Raw genomic sequence first — 17593 nt, forward strand, 5'->3', positions numbered from 1 at the left:
CTTCCGTGCTACCCAGCAGGTCATTCCCTAGGCTGTAGGTGTGCTGGACATTTTTCCTCCCTAGGTGCAGCACTTTGCATTTCTCCTTGTTGAACTGCATTCTGTTGTTTTCTGCCCACTTGTCCAACCTGTCCAGGTCTGCTTGCAGCTGTTCCCTGCCCTCCGGCGTGTCCACTTCTCCCCATAGCTTTGTGTCATCTGCATACGGGGTACATAGACCCCAGCCCCAGAGATGGGCAGTTGAGAAGCCCAGAGAAGGGGGCATTGTTAAGCAGCCCCAGTGCAGGTGTGGCGAGCCCCAGAGAAGGGGGCCGCCTTGTGGTGAGCCCGAGAGACAGGGCGGCGTACGGAGAGGGCCCCGAGAGACAGGGCGACATAGACTCGAGAGAAGGGCATGGGAAGAGAAAGAGAAAAGAGAGAGAGAGAGAGACGGGACTGCAGACAGCCCAAGTGCCATAGAGGGTGTGAAGACAGACAGAGGGACAGAACAACGTCCATTACATCTGCGAGGCTTGGGGCGTGGTATTGGGGTGGTAGGAGCCACGCATAGCCCATACGGCTTGGGTGCATGGGACACCCATGACAGGAGAACCGTGGCCAAGAGGACAGAAGGTAGCCTCCCTATAAAGAAAATATATACAATCAAAGACGTGGTGGGCGAGAATCGGAGGGTGCAAGAAGGCTGCTTGGCACAGTGAAGGAGGCAGCAGGGGAGAGCACGGTGACTCTGACGTCCCTCCTGTTATACAAAAGTATATGGCTTCTTACAAATTTAACGCAGATTTTCATAGACGCAGGTTTGGTTTCTAAATGTGCACATGCTTACTTCGCAGTAACCTCCCTAATCCTGAGTAAATTTGCTACCTGAAAATGAAAGTAGCAAAGTTACTCGGGATTAGTAATGGCACATTTAGCACTCATGTAGATTTGGCTCCCGGTCAGTCATCCACCAGGGGGCAGGAGATAGCTCCCTACCCCCTGGAGCGGCCAGGAGCCCAGGAGAGGGCTATGTACCCCTGTCCCAGCAGCAGGGAGCTCCAAGCCCCTTCCTCCCAAATCACAATCAAGGAGTGGGGACTGGGAGACCCTCATCTCTCAGCCTGAGCTCTGCAGTCACAGGGCTCAGGTTGAGAGACCCTTATCTCCCAGCCTGAAACCCACAACAGCAAAGCTTAGGCTGGGAGACAAGGATCTTCCAGCTCTAGCCCTGCAACTGCTGGGACCTCCAAGCTGGTGTGGGCAGGGGAGCCTGTTCCCTACCCAGCTCTGCAATTGTACAGCTGGGGCTGGGAACAGGCTTGGAGCTTATTCCCAGCCCCCACTCCACAACTGCAATTGCTGAGAGCTCCCTGCATGGGGACAGTTCCCTGCCCAGCCTGGAGCTGACTGGTACCTGCCCCTGACCGGGACAGTTCCCAGCCAGCCCTAGGCTTTGCAGGGAAGCATTTGCAGCCTGAAGGTGGCTGGACACTATCCTGTTTCAGGCAGTCCCCAGCCAGCTCCAGGCTGCACATGCAGACTTCCCCCCAAATCCCAGGGCTGGCTTGGAACTGTCCTGGTCAGGGGCAGGTCCCAGCCCTGTGCCCTGACCAGGTGATCAAGGCATGGGGCTTGGAAGGAGCTGCAGGAGTGGGGTAGGTCCCAGTTCTGTACTCCATCCACCAGTGGGGCAGCTACCAGTGGGGCAGGGAGCTGGGCCCTGCCCCTCCCCTGCAGCTCTTTCCAAGCCCCATATCTGCTCCCTAATCCCCACATATGTAGATGCCTGCCCAAAAACCCTTAATCCGGAGTAGTTTACACTGGAGTAAATGCATGTGTAGACACGCCCACTCTGTCCCAGGGAAGTAGGTTTGGCAAAGCTGCCATTCCTGAGCTCTGACCTCTTGTCTACAAGACTTGTTTGCATGGAGAAGGTTACATGCTTTTAGAGGTAGGGAACATTATAATCACAGCAACCCCCAAGCTGGGCCCCATGATCTGTGGCTTCAGTCTGCTCTGAGTAGACAGATGATGGTTACATGAACCTACATATCCAGAAACAAATAGCTTCATCAGCATCAGGTTCATGTCCTCAGAGATTATTTTTCTTTGCTCTGTTGTTAAATGTTAAACAGAGTGCAGTGCACTTAATGCTGTTCAGTAGTATAAATAAGTGTAAGAAGCAGCACAGATAAAACAAGTGGGAGCCTTCTGAGTGCATTGTAAGTACTGTATTAATTACTCCATAAGGACTAAGTTAATTTAGAAATGATACCAAGCTGCCTGGGTACAGATACATGGGAGGACAAGATTAGGATTCAAAATGTCCATGATTAACAGGAAAATGGTCTGAAATATGGGCAGAGATTCTGGAGAGTGGGAAGGATGGGTGAGGCGGAATTGTGCCTTGCACTGGAGATGGCAGTGGGGAGGGGGTTATGAGAGGGAGGCAAGCTCCAATGAGTCTTACCTGACCCTGGAGACTTGAAGGCCCTGGCTAATGCTATCTCAATGCAGACTCTCTATGGCTACCATTCTGGCTGCCTGTTGAAGTTGGCTCCTGGAATGAAATAAATTGGATGATATTCAGTAAGGGTTATAGCAAAATACTGTTCTTAGGACAGAGCAATTAAATGCAGAAATACAAAATGGGAAGTAATTGCCTAGGCTACAGTACTGCAAAAGAGGACCTCAGGTTTACAGTGGACCATAAACTGAATCTGAGCCAACAAGTCTAATATTGTTGCAATATAAGTGAGTAGCACACTGAGATCTGTCAAAAGCAGTGTTATATGCAAGTCACAGGAATTTGTTTTTCCATTCTATTCAGCTCTGGTTTCACTTACAGTGTCTTACAGTACTTACAATACTGTTCAGTTCGGGGCATCATAAATCAAGAAAGGTATACTGAGTTGGAAAGAATGCATAACAGAGGAACCAAATGATTAGAAGTCTGGAAAACTTGATGCATGAGAAAAGGATGGAGGAATGGAGATGATGTAGTCTGGAGAAGAGGAGACTGAGGCAGGACTTGATGACAGTTTCAAATACAGAAAGGGTTTGTAGAAAGAGGATGCTGATCAACCATTCTCTGAGTCCACAGGAAATAGGACAAGCAGTAAGGACTAAAGTTGCAAAAAGGAGATTTAGGTTGGATATTATAATGAATTTTCTAACTCGGAGCATGGTTAATCATAAGAATATATTACCAGGCCTGGGTCCCAAACACTAGAAGTTTTTATTTGCAGTTTGACAAGCATTTGCCTGCAATGATTTAGACAGGAAGGATCCTGCCTGAAGCACTGGGTTGGAACAGATGATCTCTAAAGTCATTTGTGGCTTTATGATCTTTGAATCCATGTATCTATGGAGAATGTAGTGTATGTCATTTTTTTCAACCTTGTGTAGATGATTTTAATGCCTATAGAGGATCATCTATTCTGTAGACCAAGATCTGTCTAATGCAACCATGTCAGAGAAGAATAGAATGGGTCTTCTAATAAGGAAGCAAGTTGACTTAGCCAAATATTAAATTTCAAACCTTGGAGATAGTTTATTGCAATCCCAGAAACTATGGCTGTACTTCAGTGTGGTTTTTTCCTTCCTTTTTTTCCTCTCTCATTGGCTCTAAAACATGCTTAGTTTACAAAGGAAGACAATTTCCCTTTGATTTTGTAAACTGCCAGCCTGTAAAGCTAACACAGGTCTGAGAATCAGGCTGAAAGTAGTCTCTTCTGGGGCAGTTTATCACACAAGTCACATCACAGTAGCGGGGAAGGGCTGGGGAGGAACCTGCTAAGTATAAACACTGCATTCTGGTCCTGCAGGGGGTGTAGTGGTGATGTGCTGTCATGGGAAGATCTAGGATTTTGAAAAGGGAAGTGCAGATGTTGAGGTGCATCATCACATATAAAACCAGACATATTTTTCTCCAATTAAAAATAAACTAGATGCTTTACTAATATGTTAGGGGCCTAGGCCCACATTATACAGTTTAAGATTAAAGCAAAAATGAAAATAACTTCATCTGAATGAGTTAAAAATAAATCTGCAGGGCTTTGAAATATGAGCTTCACTACCAGGAGCAGCAAACAGCAGAATTGCAGAACAAAGGATAGTTTGATTGGTGAAAACATCAACACCATTAAAAAGAAGACAGGGTTCTGAACACCTAAGGAATGAAGAGTTTACAATGCATCAGGTAGATTATAATGAGCCATGAAGTCAAGTGACTCCCTCAGCACCACTTCACTAGAAATGCTGCCACTTCTAAGCAGCTGGTTTTCAACACTGGGTGGAGCAGGAACCAAAGTGAGGCGCACCTCCACCCCTCCCAGATCTGCCTGTGTGCTGCCATAGTGGTCCTAGGACCTCCTGTAGGCATAGTAAGTTGATCCAGAAAAGGACTAAGTTACCTAATTACCAATACAGGCATTTAAGTCCAAAATGTTGATCTTCAAAACTACTCCTCAGTTGCCTCCTAATCCCGAGGCAGCTAAAGTTTCTATATTTTGACAATAAAGGTTCCTAAATACCTGGTACTGGGTATGCTGTGAACCAGCTAAATCCTGAGATGGCCAAGCTTGTTCACAGCTAAGGGCCAACAGGATTCATATATTAAGCATTCCTCCACCTTTCAGGCACTGATCCAATAGATATTCTCAGAGCTTTCATGGCAGATCTCATCATGCACAAAACACATTTAGAGGAGGAGACGGCAGAGTGATAAGTCCATGAAGGGCTAACATCCCAGGAAACATGCCAGAGAGGGCAAGGAAATAAACTATTCTGAAGTCCACTTATAAACAGGAAGCTTTAAGCATAAAGGTGCAGCATGGTGGGGGCCTCTTACACCACCCAGCACTGTGAAATATGCCTCCAAACAGCGCTCTAACATAAAAGATCATAAAAGGTCATAAATACACTTCAAAGCCATTTGACCATGTGTTCATTATTCAGTGCATACCATCAATATGAATTAATCTATCAACATCCAAGAGATAATATGTTACTTCATTGGGTTGCCTCATTTAAAGGATGAAAACAGTAGAAAAAAGCAAAACACACAGAAATGGGCAAACTGACAAAACTGTTGTTCATTTTGTTTGCTGCTTGTTTGCTCAGGAAGTGCACTGTGATGTAAATAAATTCAATATTGGTAAATGGCCCAAAGAGAAGTGTGAAGGGACCTTCCTACTTGTAAAGGTAAAGGAGCCAACTTCTGTACTACCTGCCTTATGCAACCAATTCCAGAGCAGTCAGCTTGCAGAAAAGGTGATGACTGGGTGCATGGATGTCCAATCTGACATTAGTGTAAAATGATACAACTCTATTCAGCACTGGTGACATTTCACCTGGTACTGCATCCACTGTGTATTCCACACTTAAAGAGATACATTGATGCACTGGAAAGAGTCCAGTGTAGACTAAAAAGAACAGGTCTGCAAGACATGATTTTCAAGGAAAGGTTAGAAGAATTGGGATTATTTAGGTATAGAGAAGAAAAAACAGAAGGGGATTTGACAACAATCTTCAAAATGATCAGAAGTCTATGAAACATGACTTGCAAGGAAAGATTAGAGGAACTGGGATTATTTAGTATGGAGAAGAAAAAACAGAGTGGGGTTTGATAAAGATCTTCAAATATAGTAAGCGTGCTTATAAAGAGAATGGTGGTAGACTATTCTCTGTGACCACAAAGAACAAGATAAGAAAAAACAACTGTAAATTGCAACAAGGAAATTTAGGTTGAATATCAGAATGAAATGTCTAACTATGAAGATGATTAATCACTGGAACAGACTAATCAAGGAAGTTGTGGAGTCTTCACCCCATGAAATTTTCATGAGTAGGTTCAACAAGCATTGGAGGAGATGGTTTAGACAGGGATGATCCTGCCTTGAGAAAGGAGTTCAATTATATGCATCCTGGGGTTCCTTCAGGCCCTATTCTTATGTGATCCTATGATTCTGTAACCAGGCCGCTCTAACTAATACAGTATAACCTCATGAATCCAGCATGCTCGGGACCAAGCACCTACCGGATATCTGAAAATGACAGATTTTTTTAAATCCGAGTGACAGGCAGTCCTGGAGCAGCCATGTGCAGTGCGGGGTGGTTAATGGCAGTGGCAGCCACTCCATTCAAGCTTTCCCCTTGCTGGGTGTTGGGGAGAGCAACAGCCAGTCCTGGAGCAGCCACTCCAGTGCCAGATTTCTGAGAATGCCAGATTTATTGTATACAGGTTTTACTGTATCAGGACCACATTGAAGATAAACCATTAAGCCATAACCAGCTCTTACAACTGCTTCCTTCTTTAATGAAAACATGAGCTCAGGAGTAATAGTGAACTGAAACCAAGATGTTTTTATTGGTACGGAAACTTTGGAAACATCTTAATTGGTGTAGCTGTGTTGCTATATGAAGACAAGATGTAGTTCACACATAGTATTATTAGCTAAATAAGAAAGTAATAAATAGCCAGCTGTAACATGTAGGCATGAGTGAATTTATCCAAAGACAAATAAAATGGCTGCTGACACAGTTGATCACAATATAACTGTTTCTTTATATCAATTTTCAGATGCAGGCAGAAAGCCTTTCCTTATGTTACTCAGTTGGCAAATTCCCATATTTTCTGACTTATGTTAGGGGCCTAGAAATCTACCTAACACTTTGTAAAGGGCATTTGCCAGTTTCAGTGTTTCCTGGCTATAAAATGACTCGTGCAGTCATGGGCAGGCTCCACCAGAAAAAAAAAAGGTGAAGGCCAGATCCTTTTTTTTCCCCCCACAGAGCCTGCCTGCCTCTCCCCCACTGCTCCCCCCCAGGCAGCATGCACCTGCTGGATCACCCAGATGGGCTGCTTAGGGGGTGCTGCTGCTGTGGAGGGCAGGACCAGGACCCTCCACAGCTCAGGGCCCTCTTGGCCCACTGTCGGCTCATCCCCCTGTCACAGGAGAGGCAAGCAGGCTCTGGGGAAAAAAAAAAAAAAAGGATCGGGAACCTGACCGCTTTTTTTTTTTTCCTGGAGCCTGCCCACATCTCCCATGGCCAGGGTACAAGCTGAGCTGAGCAATCCCTAAGCAGCAAAACCCCCAGTCATTCCCTCTGTGGTGGTGGTGCCCCCCGGGACCAATTACATGAGCTGCTAGTGGGCAAGTACTGCCTGGAGGGCACTGCCACCGCAGAGGGAAGGCAACTTGCCCCCCAGCCGCAGGAGAGGCAGGCAAGGTCTGGGAGAAAAAAAAGATCAGGCCACTTGCTGCTTTTTTCTTAGTGAAGCCTGCCTGCATGAGCTGCCACTGGGTCGCACAGCCTCTGAGCTGCACATGGCTTGGTGCTTCTCTCCATGGTAGTGCCCACCACCCCCCTGGGACCGGCTGAGTGTGGTGCAAGAAGGCAGGTGCCACCTGGGGGGGCACCACCACCATGGAGGGAAGGTCTGGGGTTCTACACAGCTCAGGGGCCACTTGGCCCCCCAGCAGCTTGCCCCCAGTTGTGGGAAATGCAGGTAAGGATTTTAAAAAAAAACCTAACCCTGTTCATCATTAGATTTATAATCATTGTGACCTGACGAGTTATTTTTCTCTAACTCCTGAGAGAGAGATGCCTTGAGTCTGATAGTTTAATAAGCTGACTAAGTGTTAACCACCTCCTTTCCTTTTCATAAGTTCCCAAATAATTCTCAGAGGCTTAAAGAAAACTGAGGAAAAGGGAGCTCTCTACTGCCTCAAATATAGAGAAAGTGAACAACAAGAACCTCCTGCCACTGAAAAATTATCATAAATCCGATAAATGTCACATAAAAATGGGAAAGGATGACCAATGTTCATTACACTACTCTCTAGATGCAATGACTACTTTGTTCTCTCTTCACAGAATAGTGCCAAAGGAAGATGAAGCCCACCCTCTATGTATTTATGTTAATTATTGCACTTCATACTGTTGTCCACTGCAATCACCAACCTGACCACCATGATGATGATCAGAAAGACATTGAGACCCAAAAGCCTTCTCCCCCCATTGAAGACCATGAAAGTAAGGCCATGCCCTGTCACAAGATAGCCCCTAGCAATGCTGACTTTGCTTTCAGATTCTATAGGCAAGCTGCATCAGAGGCAGCTGGCAAGAACGTTTTCTTCTCACCTGTGAGCATCTCCACTGCCTTTGCGATGCTGGCCCTTGGGGCTAGATCAACCACACTGGCTCAGATTCTGGAAGGCCTCACCTTTAACCTGACTGAGCTTGAGGAGAAGGAGATCCATGATGGTTTTCATCATCTCATCTGTATTCTGAACCGTCCTGACAGCAAGATTCAGCTGAGTATGGGAAATGCGGTTTTCATCGATGAGAAACTGAAACCACTCCAGAAGTTTTTGGATGACATCAAAAGCTTGTATGAAGCAGAAAGCTCTTCTAGTAACTTTCAGAATTCCTCAGAAACTGTGAAAGAGATCAATGATTACATCAAGAGGAAAACCCATGGGAAAATTGTTCAGTTAGTCAAGAGTCTTGATCCAAATACTGTAATGGTTCTTGTCAACTACATTTACTTTAAAGGTAAGGTGTGCTATGCAGATTTACATTCATTATAAAAAAAAAAAACAACCCCCCCCCCCCAAACTTTCTTAATGTGATTGACTTGAATCAAGATACATACAAGATGATGATGATTAGAATGTTATTTTTCAAAGGAATGATGTATTCAACATTATCAACCATATGAAATCCACTGCATTAAAAATGATCAGATCCAGAATTTTTTTCTAGAACAGGTTTCTGAAGTCCTTAGGCTTTCTAACATAAGAATCCACACTATTAGAAGTTCTAAGATTTCCCTCTGAAATTAATAGAAATTACAAGTGGTCAGCACATCTAAAATCTGGCTACCCATAGGTGATACCTAAATATGGATGTGGGGGAATATCTTTATGTGCCAGTGTTTGAAAAGAAAAATATTTTGCAATATATTTAGGGTAGAATGGAAATAAGCAGAAGAATAAATAATAAAGTTCAGATCCTCAAAGATATTTTAGACTCCTAACTCAATGAAACTTAGATAGCAGAAATGTTTTCGAGCAGTTAAGTCTAAATCTCTCAGCAAACTGTTGTAACCATAGGCACATCTCTGACATCGTAGTAAAAAACTAAGCCTGGTCATTTTTGCTTATATATTGGTATCTCGTATTGCCACATAATAAAAGACAACAGTACACAATCGATTATTTGCAAAACCTTAAGAAAATAGGGACAATTTCTTTAAAATTTTGGAGAATCTGGAACACCTACTGATGAGCAGCACTACAATCATTAGATGTTCTGGCAAGCTGTGTGTGTCAGGGGCTATAAGCCAGCTGCAGGTGGTAAGAACGTGATTATAGGCCTGCCTAGGAAGACTGGGCCAGCTGATGAGGATAACTGGCTGGACTAGGGGAAGTTAAAAGCTCCCTGGGAAGAGACCCAAGGGAGAGAAAAGTCAGTGAGGTAGAGGCTGCAGCACTGAATCAGAGCAGTCTCTCAGGGTCTGGGGAAGGACCGCAGGGTGTGAGTTAGCCCTTTATGGTTGCTATCTCTGTTTGTTTGATGATTAATGTTTTGTGTTCTATCCTGTAGGGCAAGTTTTCCCCAGATAATTAAAGACTGTGTTGTGCAAATGGACAACCTACTATAGTTGTCTATATTAAACAGACAACACAATGCTTCATGTTCCACAAATAGTATTCAGAACGTATGAATGAATCATGAAGCATTGATTGGCATGATTTTAAGGCCTGGAAATCAACCTGTTGCAAACAAAATCTATTCAGTGGAGAAGTAATCACATCAAAGCTATGAAAGCTGAATACAAACTGGCATCTCAGGCATCCTGTATGAAGTGTGGAGCAATTCTTCTCCCTATAGCATTGATTGGCATAAATAGAGACCTGGTAGCAATTTACTAGAAATTAGAAGCAAGTGTAATCTATTTTATTATAACCCTCTAAACAAGATTAAATAAGACTGTGAATCACAGACATTGCCCTTATTTACAGCCAAATTCATTGCCTAATGCAAATTAGGAAGCAAATGAAAAATGGCTAACTCAGAAGTTCTGACTACAGCTTTGCTATAAACCAGATGCATGTCCTATAGCTTGTCTCATTACTATATTGTGCATTGGTTTCTAACTCTGGACTGTGATATTCTTTCAGAAAGTATTCTGAAATTTAGTCTGTTGTTCTTTTTAAAGATTTTTCAAGTTCTTAAATCTACAGAATCCCCCCAAAAATCAAGCAATAAAACTATTATAAATAATAATTATAAGAACATAAAAAAGGCAAATAACAATCATTATGTCAACCTTCTGATGATATTGCTTGTGAAAAAGGAAGCTCAGCCTATTATTCACATCTAGAGGGAATTCTGAGATTTGCAATTGTTACATTCTATTTTTTATTTATTTTTACAATTTGGATTCATTTGAATCTATAATATACTAGAGAGTCTATTTTTTAAGAACTTGTGCCTGTCCCACGCAGTCTCATTGGGAGCTAGATGCTCCTTATTTTTATTCACCTGAAGCCACAGAAAGAAAGCAAATAAAACAGGAGGAAAATCTCAGATGAGATGCCATTGAAAAGGAAAAATCTCTTGACCATTAGAAGCATGATCCATTAATTTTGATGGTGTTTGGATCAAGCCCTAAATAGTGGCATGTTCTTCTAAATAAAATTTTTCTTGGTGAAGCAACATTACCAAAAAAGGAGCAATCGGATGTAGAGCTTCCTTTACAAAGAATAGACAAATTGGGCGCCTATACACATGCATCAAGGCTATTCCGACATGCTGTATTTACAGTGCAATGGAGCATACTCAATTAACCAAGTCAGCTGGAGCATAGTAATTACAGAGCTCCAGCACACTTGAGAGTCACGAGTATCAGCATCCCCAAACTGAAAAATGGTGGCGGGGGTACTTTAACTGAAGCTCGCTCAACGAGCTTTAGTTAAAGCGCCCCCACCACCATTTTTCAGCACAGGGATGCTGATACATGTGACACTCCAGGTGCTTTAATTACAGTGGCTCTTGGAGCCAATCTAATTAGAGTCCCTGCACCCCACTCTTGGAGCATGTCTTTAGTAATCAAGTGACTTTTATTTTTAAGAAACTAGACTGAAAATCTCAGGATGATTTTTTTTTCCCTTTATACAACTGTCACCAAGACTTCAAACAATCCATAAAGCTTTCAGCCCAGAGATGGCTATTATAATATTGAAAAAAAAAATAGCAAACAGGAAAGGAAACAAATCTAATTAGGAAAATAAGCTTTAGTACTTATTAGTTTCCAAGTGTGGCATTATTATACTTGAATCACTCTGGTTTATAATAATACATTCTCCTTCACAAAATAATGCATTACATTCTTTATTTGATCGTCAGCCTACTGGGAAAAACCTTTTAATGTTCGACTGACTCGGGAAGATGCCTTTTTTGCGGATGAGAACACAACAATTAAAGTGAATATGATGACCCGAGATAGTTGGTATAAAATTCACAATGATAAGGAGCTGTCTTGTAAAGTGGTACAAATTCCTTACAGTGGAGATGCCGTAGCACTATTTATCCTGCCCGATGAAGGAAAAATGAAGCAGGTAGAAGATGCTCTTGTAAAAGAAACAATTTCTAAATGGGAAGCAGCACTTAAAGGAAGGTAACTGTTAGCTTCTGCTTTGATTTCCTATTGTTTATACAGGAATCCACATTTGGGACAAAATTATTATTAATAATACCATACAAATATTGTAATATAGCCCTCTGTAAAACAGGGATAATCAGGGACAGTTTAGTTTCTCCTTACTGTGGTGTAAAAGTGTGCATATATGCAGTTGCCAGAGAACAGATGAGAAATGGTGAAGTCCTTTTTCCATAATCACCATGATAAATTATTGCCATACCCACACCATTTCTGAGAGGGGTCTTCTAATTGATTTTGAGCTCTAATATTGACACTGACAGAATAACTACTTTAAAATGGAGTTCATGGTATTTACCTACTTCATAAAGACAGTAAGATGGAAGTCACTGATACTTGTAAAGCAATGGTCACCAACCAGGGGATCCCGATCTACAGTTAGAGGCTGGAGCCTCTTTTGGTAGATCCTGGGCTGGGGGGACAGCTGGGCGCATACGCATGCACACACCCACCATCCACAGCCCCATCAGGTCAATCTGTGGGGGAGGGAAGGGACGGGGGCCAGACTGAGGCCTCAGTGGTGAGTGGCTGACTGTGCGACCCAGCCAGAATCAGGGGAAGGTAAGTGGGGCCCCACCCTAGCCAGGTGGTGGGAGGATTGGGGTCTCCTCCAGGGGTGCAGGGGGCTCCCTCCCCCATCTCTGCTCAGTTCAGCAGCGGGGACTCATGTGGGGGTGGCCCTGGCCTAGCCAGATCTGAGAAGATCTGGTCATCCAGGGGCACATGGGGGGATACTCCCGCCACTGGGTACAGCCTGGCGGAGGCACTGGGGGCCTATACCTCGCCACCTGTGTTTGGGGTGGAGTAGGCAGTCCCAGGATCTATGGTGCCCCCACTCACCTGCCCCACCCTGCCCCCCACCCCATGCACCCCTGGACCGTGGAGTCTTTTAGACCCAGCTAGGCTGGGGCCCGATCCCACTTCTGTGCCATAGCTGCGCTGAGCCATGTGCCCGGCAGTCAGATGAATGTGACACTGGGCCCCGGCCCAGCCAGGTCTAGAAGTCTCCACAGTCCAGAGGCACGAGGTTGGGGGGCTGGGGGGGGGCATGGGCCCCTGGGGCCTCCACCAAGCTGCACCTAGCAGTGGAAGCCCACCACTGCTAGGTGCAGTATCTACCATATCAGTAGAGTAATTCCTGACTTTCCTGGGTCTTTGTGAGATATTACAAGGGGAATAAATAACACAACAGTCCCTTACAGTATAGCAGAAGGTAGGACAGGGTGGTAAACTTAGGCACTAAGTAGTATGGAGAAGGAAGAGCTCTCTAAGGATATACAATATAGAGGAATTTAAAAACAAAAGAAAAGGACATTGGGAGGGACACTGCTCAGAAAGGCATAAAGTGGACTGAAAAGATCAATTTTGCATTCAAGTTTTTTTTTACGTTTTTTTTTATTTACTAAGGTCCAGGACAGTTAAAGTGTCCAGGGTTTTTGTGCATTGCTAAAAATGGTTATCAAATTGTTGTCCATTCCTTCTTTTGCATGGGGATTATCCCATGTAGCCAATACAGACAACAGAGGGGCAATGCAAGCAGATGATAGCATATGTGATATTGGTAGAGAAGCAATGGATCCTGGATGTTATAGGTGGTTTGGACCAATGATGCATAGTCTGTGTTGATGAGGGGGCACAGCTGGCATCTGGGTCTGTAGCAGGGTCTGTTAAGTTGGTAAGAGTCGGAGTTCAGCAGTATGTTACTGGAGAGACATTGTTACAGGCTGGGGGTTACCAGTGAGCCAGGATGCAGTGTTGAGATCTATAGCAGGGATGGGCAAAATGCAACCCGGGAGACAGATGCGGCCCACCAGGTCATTTTATCAAGCCCATGGGGCCCCTAAAAAATTTAGAAAATTAATATTTATCCGCCCTGGGCTCCCTGTCACGCGGCCCTCGATGGCTTGCCAAAACTCAGTAAGTGGTCCCTGATCTATAGCAAAACATAGTTTAGTTCTTAGTACTGCAAGAAATAGGTGGGCAAACCCAGGAGAATCAGAGAAACCAAAAAATATATAGTAATTGGAAAAAATAGTTTGAAGGGGAATGTATAATTTGTATAGTGTATCCAGAGGATGACTTAAATTGACAGAATTTGTGTATGAAGATTTTCATGGGAATTTATTTATCAGGCTGGGCCCAGATTTGACTGCCTCATCTTTTTTCATGTTCCTGATGTCAACATGTTTTGCCCACATCCAAGGATCTTTTGTTCTGAACAAGAAGGGCCCAGGGCTTTGAAAAGTCAGTAGGTAACATTGAGAGGGTAGTTATCACCAAGCAGACATAGGAAATGCTTAGTGATCATGCACCATTGAAGTCAGGGCAAGCTTTGCCATTGATTTCAATGGCTGCAAGACAAAGTTCATAATGGACTGTAACTAAGGTTGACAGGTATGTTACTACGCAAAGGAAAATGCAACCTGAATGTCATGGCATAATACTTTATCTAACAATGAGCAATATTGAACCATTCAAGAGTCTCCCCAAGGACATAGTAGAATTAAAAGTATTTGACCTGGATTGGATTAAGAGCTTAATGGGCATTAACCTGCATTGTCACAGACCAATCCAGGGGAAACAGAAAAGATGGCCGAAGGCATTTTGCCATATCAATTTTCTTTGTTTCATTGCCATGAAGTGTGATAGACTGGAAATAATATACTCCCCATGGAACAGAAACGATGTTCTGGGAGGGAAGAAGGATTTCCTCAACTGCACCTCAGCACAGAGGAGACTGAGTAAATGAATTGGGGGAAAAAAAATCATTTGTTCCATAAATGCTTGGTCTTCAATCCATCGTATTGTTCAAAATGGAGAAAATACAGAAGTTACCATCATTTGTTTAGCAAATGTAGAGGCTGAGCAGATAAGCAGGGAATAGGCAGTTATACTTTTCCCTTCATTATCCTGGAGTTGTTCCAAAGAGACTATATTCAGGCCAATGGTAGAAGTGGCCTCACTTACGTGGCTGGCCAAGGGGAAGGGAGAAGACAACCTCAGCATCAAAAATCCTTGCATCCCAGGCTCAGCACCTCTGGGACTACCAGGTTTCTCAGTGCCCTGCTCTGAAGAGAATTTGCACTAAGACATGTTCCTTTCTATAAAAGGGATCTCTGGTAGGGCCCTCCCAAGTCAGCCTCACATTTCTCAGGAAAGGTCCAGCTGAGAAGGTTTTGTTTAGTGACAGTTAGTTGGGGCTGGATTTGCTGCCCAAAAAAAATCACCTACATTAAGTGATTCCTGAGGAGCCACAAGAGCTTTTTCAGCCACCACGTTCTTGTGGGCATGCTTGGGCGTTGTCTGACTGCAGTACGTTCCCATCACTTTGTGTTGTATTCAACAGAAGAGTCATTCTGCACGTTCCAAGAGTGTCTGTTTCAGGCACCTATGACCTAAGTGAGATCTTCAAACGCCTGGGCATGACCGATGTATTCAGTGACCATGGAGATTTGTCTGGAATCACTGGAAAACCTGAGCTGAAGGTTTCCAAAGTAAGTTTGTAATCAGAATCGTTGACCAGAGGATTTCTCTGCAAGTAAATAGCAATGGCTTTGGACAGTGTATGAGAATGCTCTTTACAACTTGCAGTGGATTCACAGTTTCTCTTATGGTATTTTTTTAATGACCCCCACCAAACGAGACATCGAGAGCAAACTGGTAGTCCTCTTATATCTGGCTACCTAAACCACCCATGAACCCTTGTAATAGCCAAGGACCATAATCCATAAAAGGCACTTTGACCTAATGGCACAGGATGGAAGGAGGTGTAGAAACTTCGACAGATGCTGTACACCAGCTGGAATTCTCCAATCAGATGTGTAACCGACCATTATGACTGCCTTGCTGCACTAGAGTTGGCATGCAAAGAGATCTTTTTTTTTTTCTTTAAAAATATATTCCAGCATTTTAAATGCCCTGATCCTGCCCTCATTGAAATCACTGTCAAGATTCCCAGGTTTATGGATTTAGGCAGGATCAGATATGAGAAAAATAATCTGTCTTGAATGAAGCAATATTTACACCTTCCTGATAGCAATCACTCATTTGGTGGCAATCCTGTAGTAACTTTGTAATGGTTTTACAAATATTCTGAGAAGACTCAAATATAAAGAAAGCTATTTTATGTATTTCTGATTACTAAAATACCAGAATTAAACAGAAATAAACTGTATCAATAATCCCCACATTAAATAGACCAAAATTTACTGTGGGTGCCATTTGGACAATACTGCAACTCCAAAAATGTGGGGAAAACCAGCCAATGTTAAAATAAGAACTAGTTACAGTCTGACTAATCTAAGAAGCCCTGTTCCCCCTGACATTGTTTAATTATCATAATTTTTTTTTTTGCTGTAAACTTATACTTCACAATAACAATTAATTAGAGTTTAGTTTCATATTTTGAAATCATTCTTCCACAGTAAGAAATGGTAAATAGGGGAGCACCTGTTCATAAGGTGAGAGCAAGTGTGATCTGAAGAATGAAGCTCAAGCTTCTAAAGTTTTTGTTCCTGTTCCTTCAGTGCTTGCTTAATGCAGCCAGGCTCCTAATGAACATACTAAAAATGCTGTCCGTATTTTCCCCATTTGGTAGATGACTTCTCAGTTCATCTTGTCAAGAGTCCTGGGTTAAAGATACATTTCCATTTACTGCCCCCTGTGCCAAACCTACACCATAACATTTGCTTCCTTTCCTTGCAGGCTGTTCACAAGGCTCTGCTGAACGTCCATGAGAATGGCACTGAGGCTGCAGCAACTACTGTGGTCGAAATAGTTCTTACTTCGCTTCCTCCTACTGTTAAATTCAACAGGCCCTTCTTGTTGTTGATTGTTGATAAACACACGTGCAGCATCCTTTTCATGGGGAAAATTGTAAATCCTACTGAAAATTAACTGTCTAGCTGGTGTACATGATGGTTAAATCCTCAGGTATTTTACATGCCAGTTGGTGTTCATATCTATATCAAAAATTTAATTAACATTAATTCCCAAATAAATGCACTTGAATTTGATAACTCCTAGCCACAGACATTTTGTTATTCCATAAGCCATTAGAAAGCAATTTGTGCAAAATATTATTGCTAACATTAAACTGTGTACTGATTTGGAATTACTATTTTTAAGTGTCAGACAAGGTTCTTTGCGTAAATGTGATATCTTTTATTAAACCAACTATATTTTAAGTGTGACACTAACTTGCCCATCCTTGAAAAAACAGGGTAAATAAATATATCAAATAAACAAACTGAAGTTTGTTGTGTCTGAATAAGATGGAAAGCTGTACTTTGGCAAGCTCTGATAATGTAACGGTCTCAGACGTCAAGCTAATTAACCAAGGGACTATGAACTCACATTTAATGCTAAGCTTAAAGAGTTAATGGGATCATCAGAGATGTTAACAGTGTAATATTGAGGAGGAGGAGGATATTATATCTATATGTTATCGACAGGGATCCGAGTTTTCCGTTTCCCATGGAAAAACAGGGGAAAAGTGGATTTTCCCTTTTAACTGGGAAAAACATTGGTTTTAACAGAGAAACACAGATTTTCCACTTTTGCAAAGAGCTCTCTGCAGGTTGGCACAGTTCCAGCTGGGGTAAGTGGGAGAAGAGCAGTTAGGCACAGGGTGCCATGTGTATGTGATCACGTAAGCATATAAATCATATGGCTGCCAGGCAGCCTGGAGAGCGGCTCCCATAGATAAGTCTGGCAGAGGGGGGAGGAGAACTGGGATTGAGGCCCCCATCAGTAAGAAGGGAAGGAGTTGGGAAGGCCTGGGGATGCTGCCCAGCCGAGGCAGTGCGTGGGGCTTGAGGCCCATGGCTAGAATGCATGGCCGCAGGGCCTGGGCAGGAAGTAGGATGGGGCCATGGACAG

At 43.3% G+C, this 17593-nt stretch overlaps 1 protein-coding gene across 1 annotated transcript; it reads left to right on the forward strand.

The window, feature by feature from the left end:
- Positions 1-2122: 2122 nt before the first annotated feature.
- On the forward strand, positions 2123-16885 carry LOC102370638 (alpha-1-antitrypsin-like). The gene is made up of 5 exons (XM_006025482.3): positions 2123-2201; positions 7861-8541; positions 11401-11671; positions 15060-15207; positions 16418-16885. Exons 2-5 carry the CDS (start codon positions 7878-7880, stop codon positions 16607-16609), a joined length of 1275 nt encoding a protein of 424 aa, XP_006025544.1. The 5' UTR covers positions 2123-2201; positions 7861-7877; the 3' UTR covers positions 16610-16885.
- Positions 16886-17593: the final 708 nt, after the last annotated feature.

Source organism: Alligator sinensis, unplaced genomic scaffold, assembly GCF_000455745.1.
Source record: "Alligator sinensis unplaced genomic scaffold, ASM45574v1 scaffold47_2, whole genome shotgun sequence".
NCBI classification, from domain to species: Eukaryota; Metazoa; Chordata; order Crocodylia; family Alligatoridae; genus Alligator; species Alligator sinensis.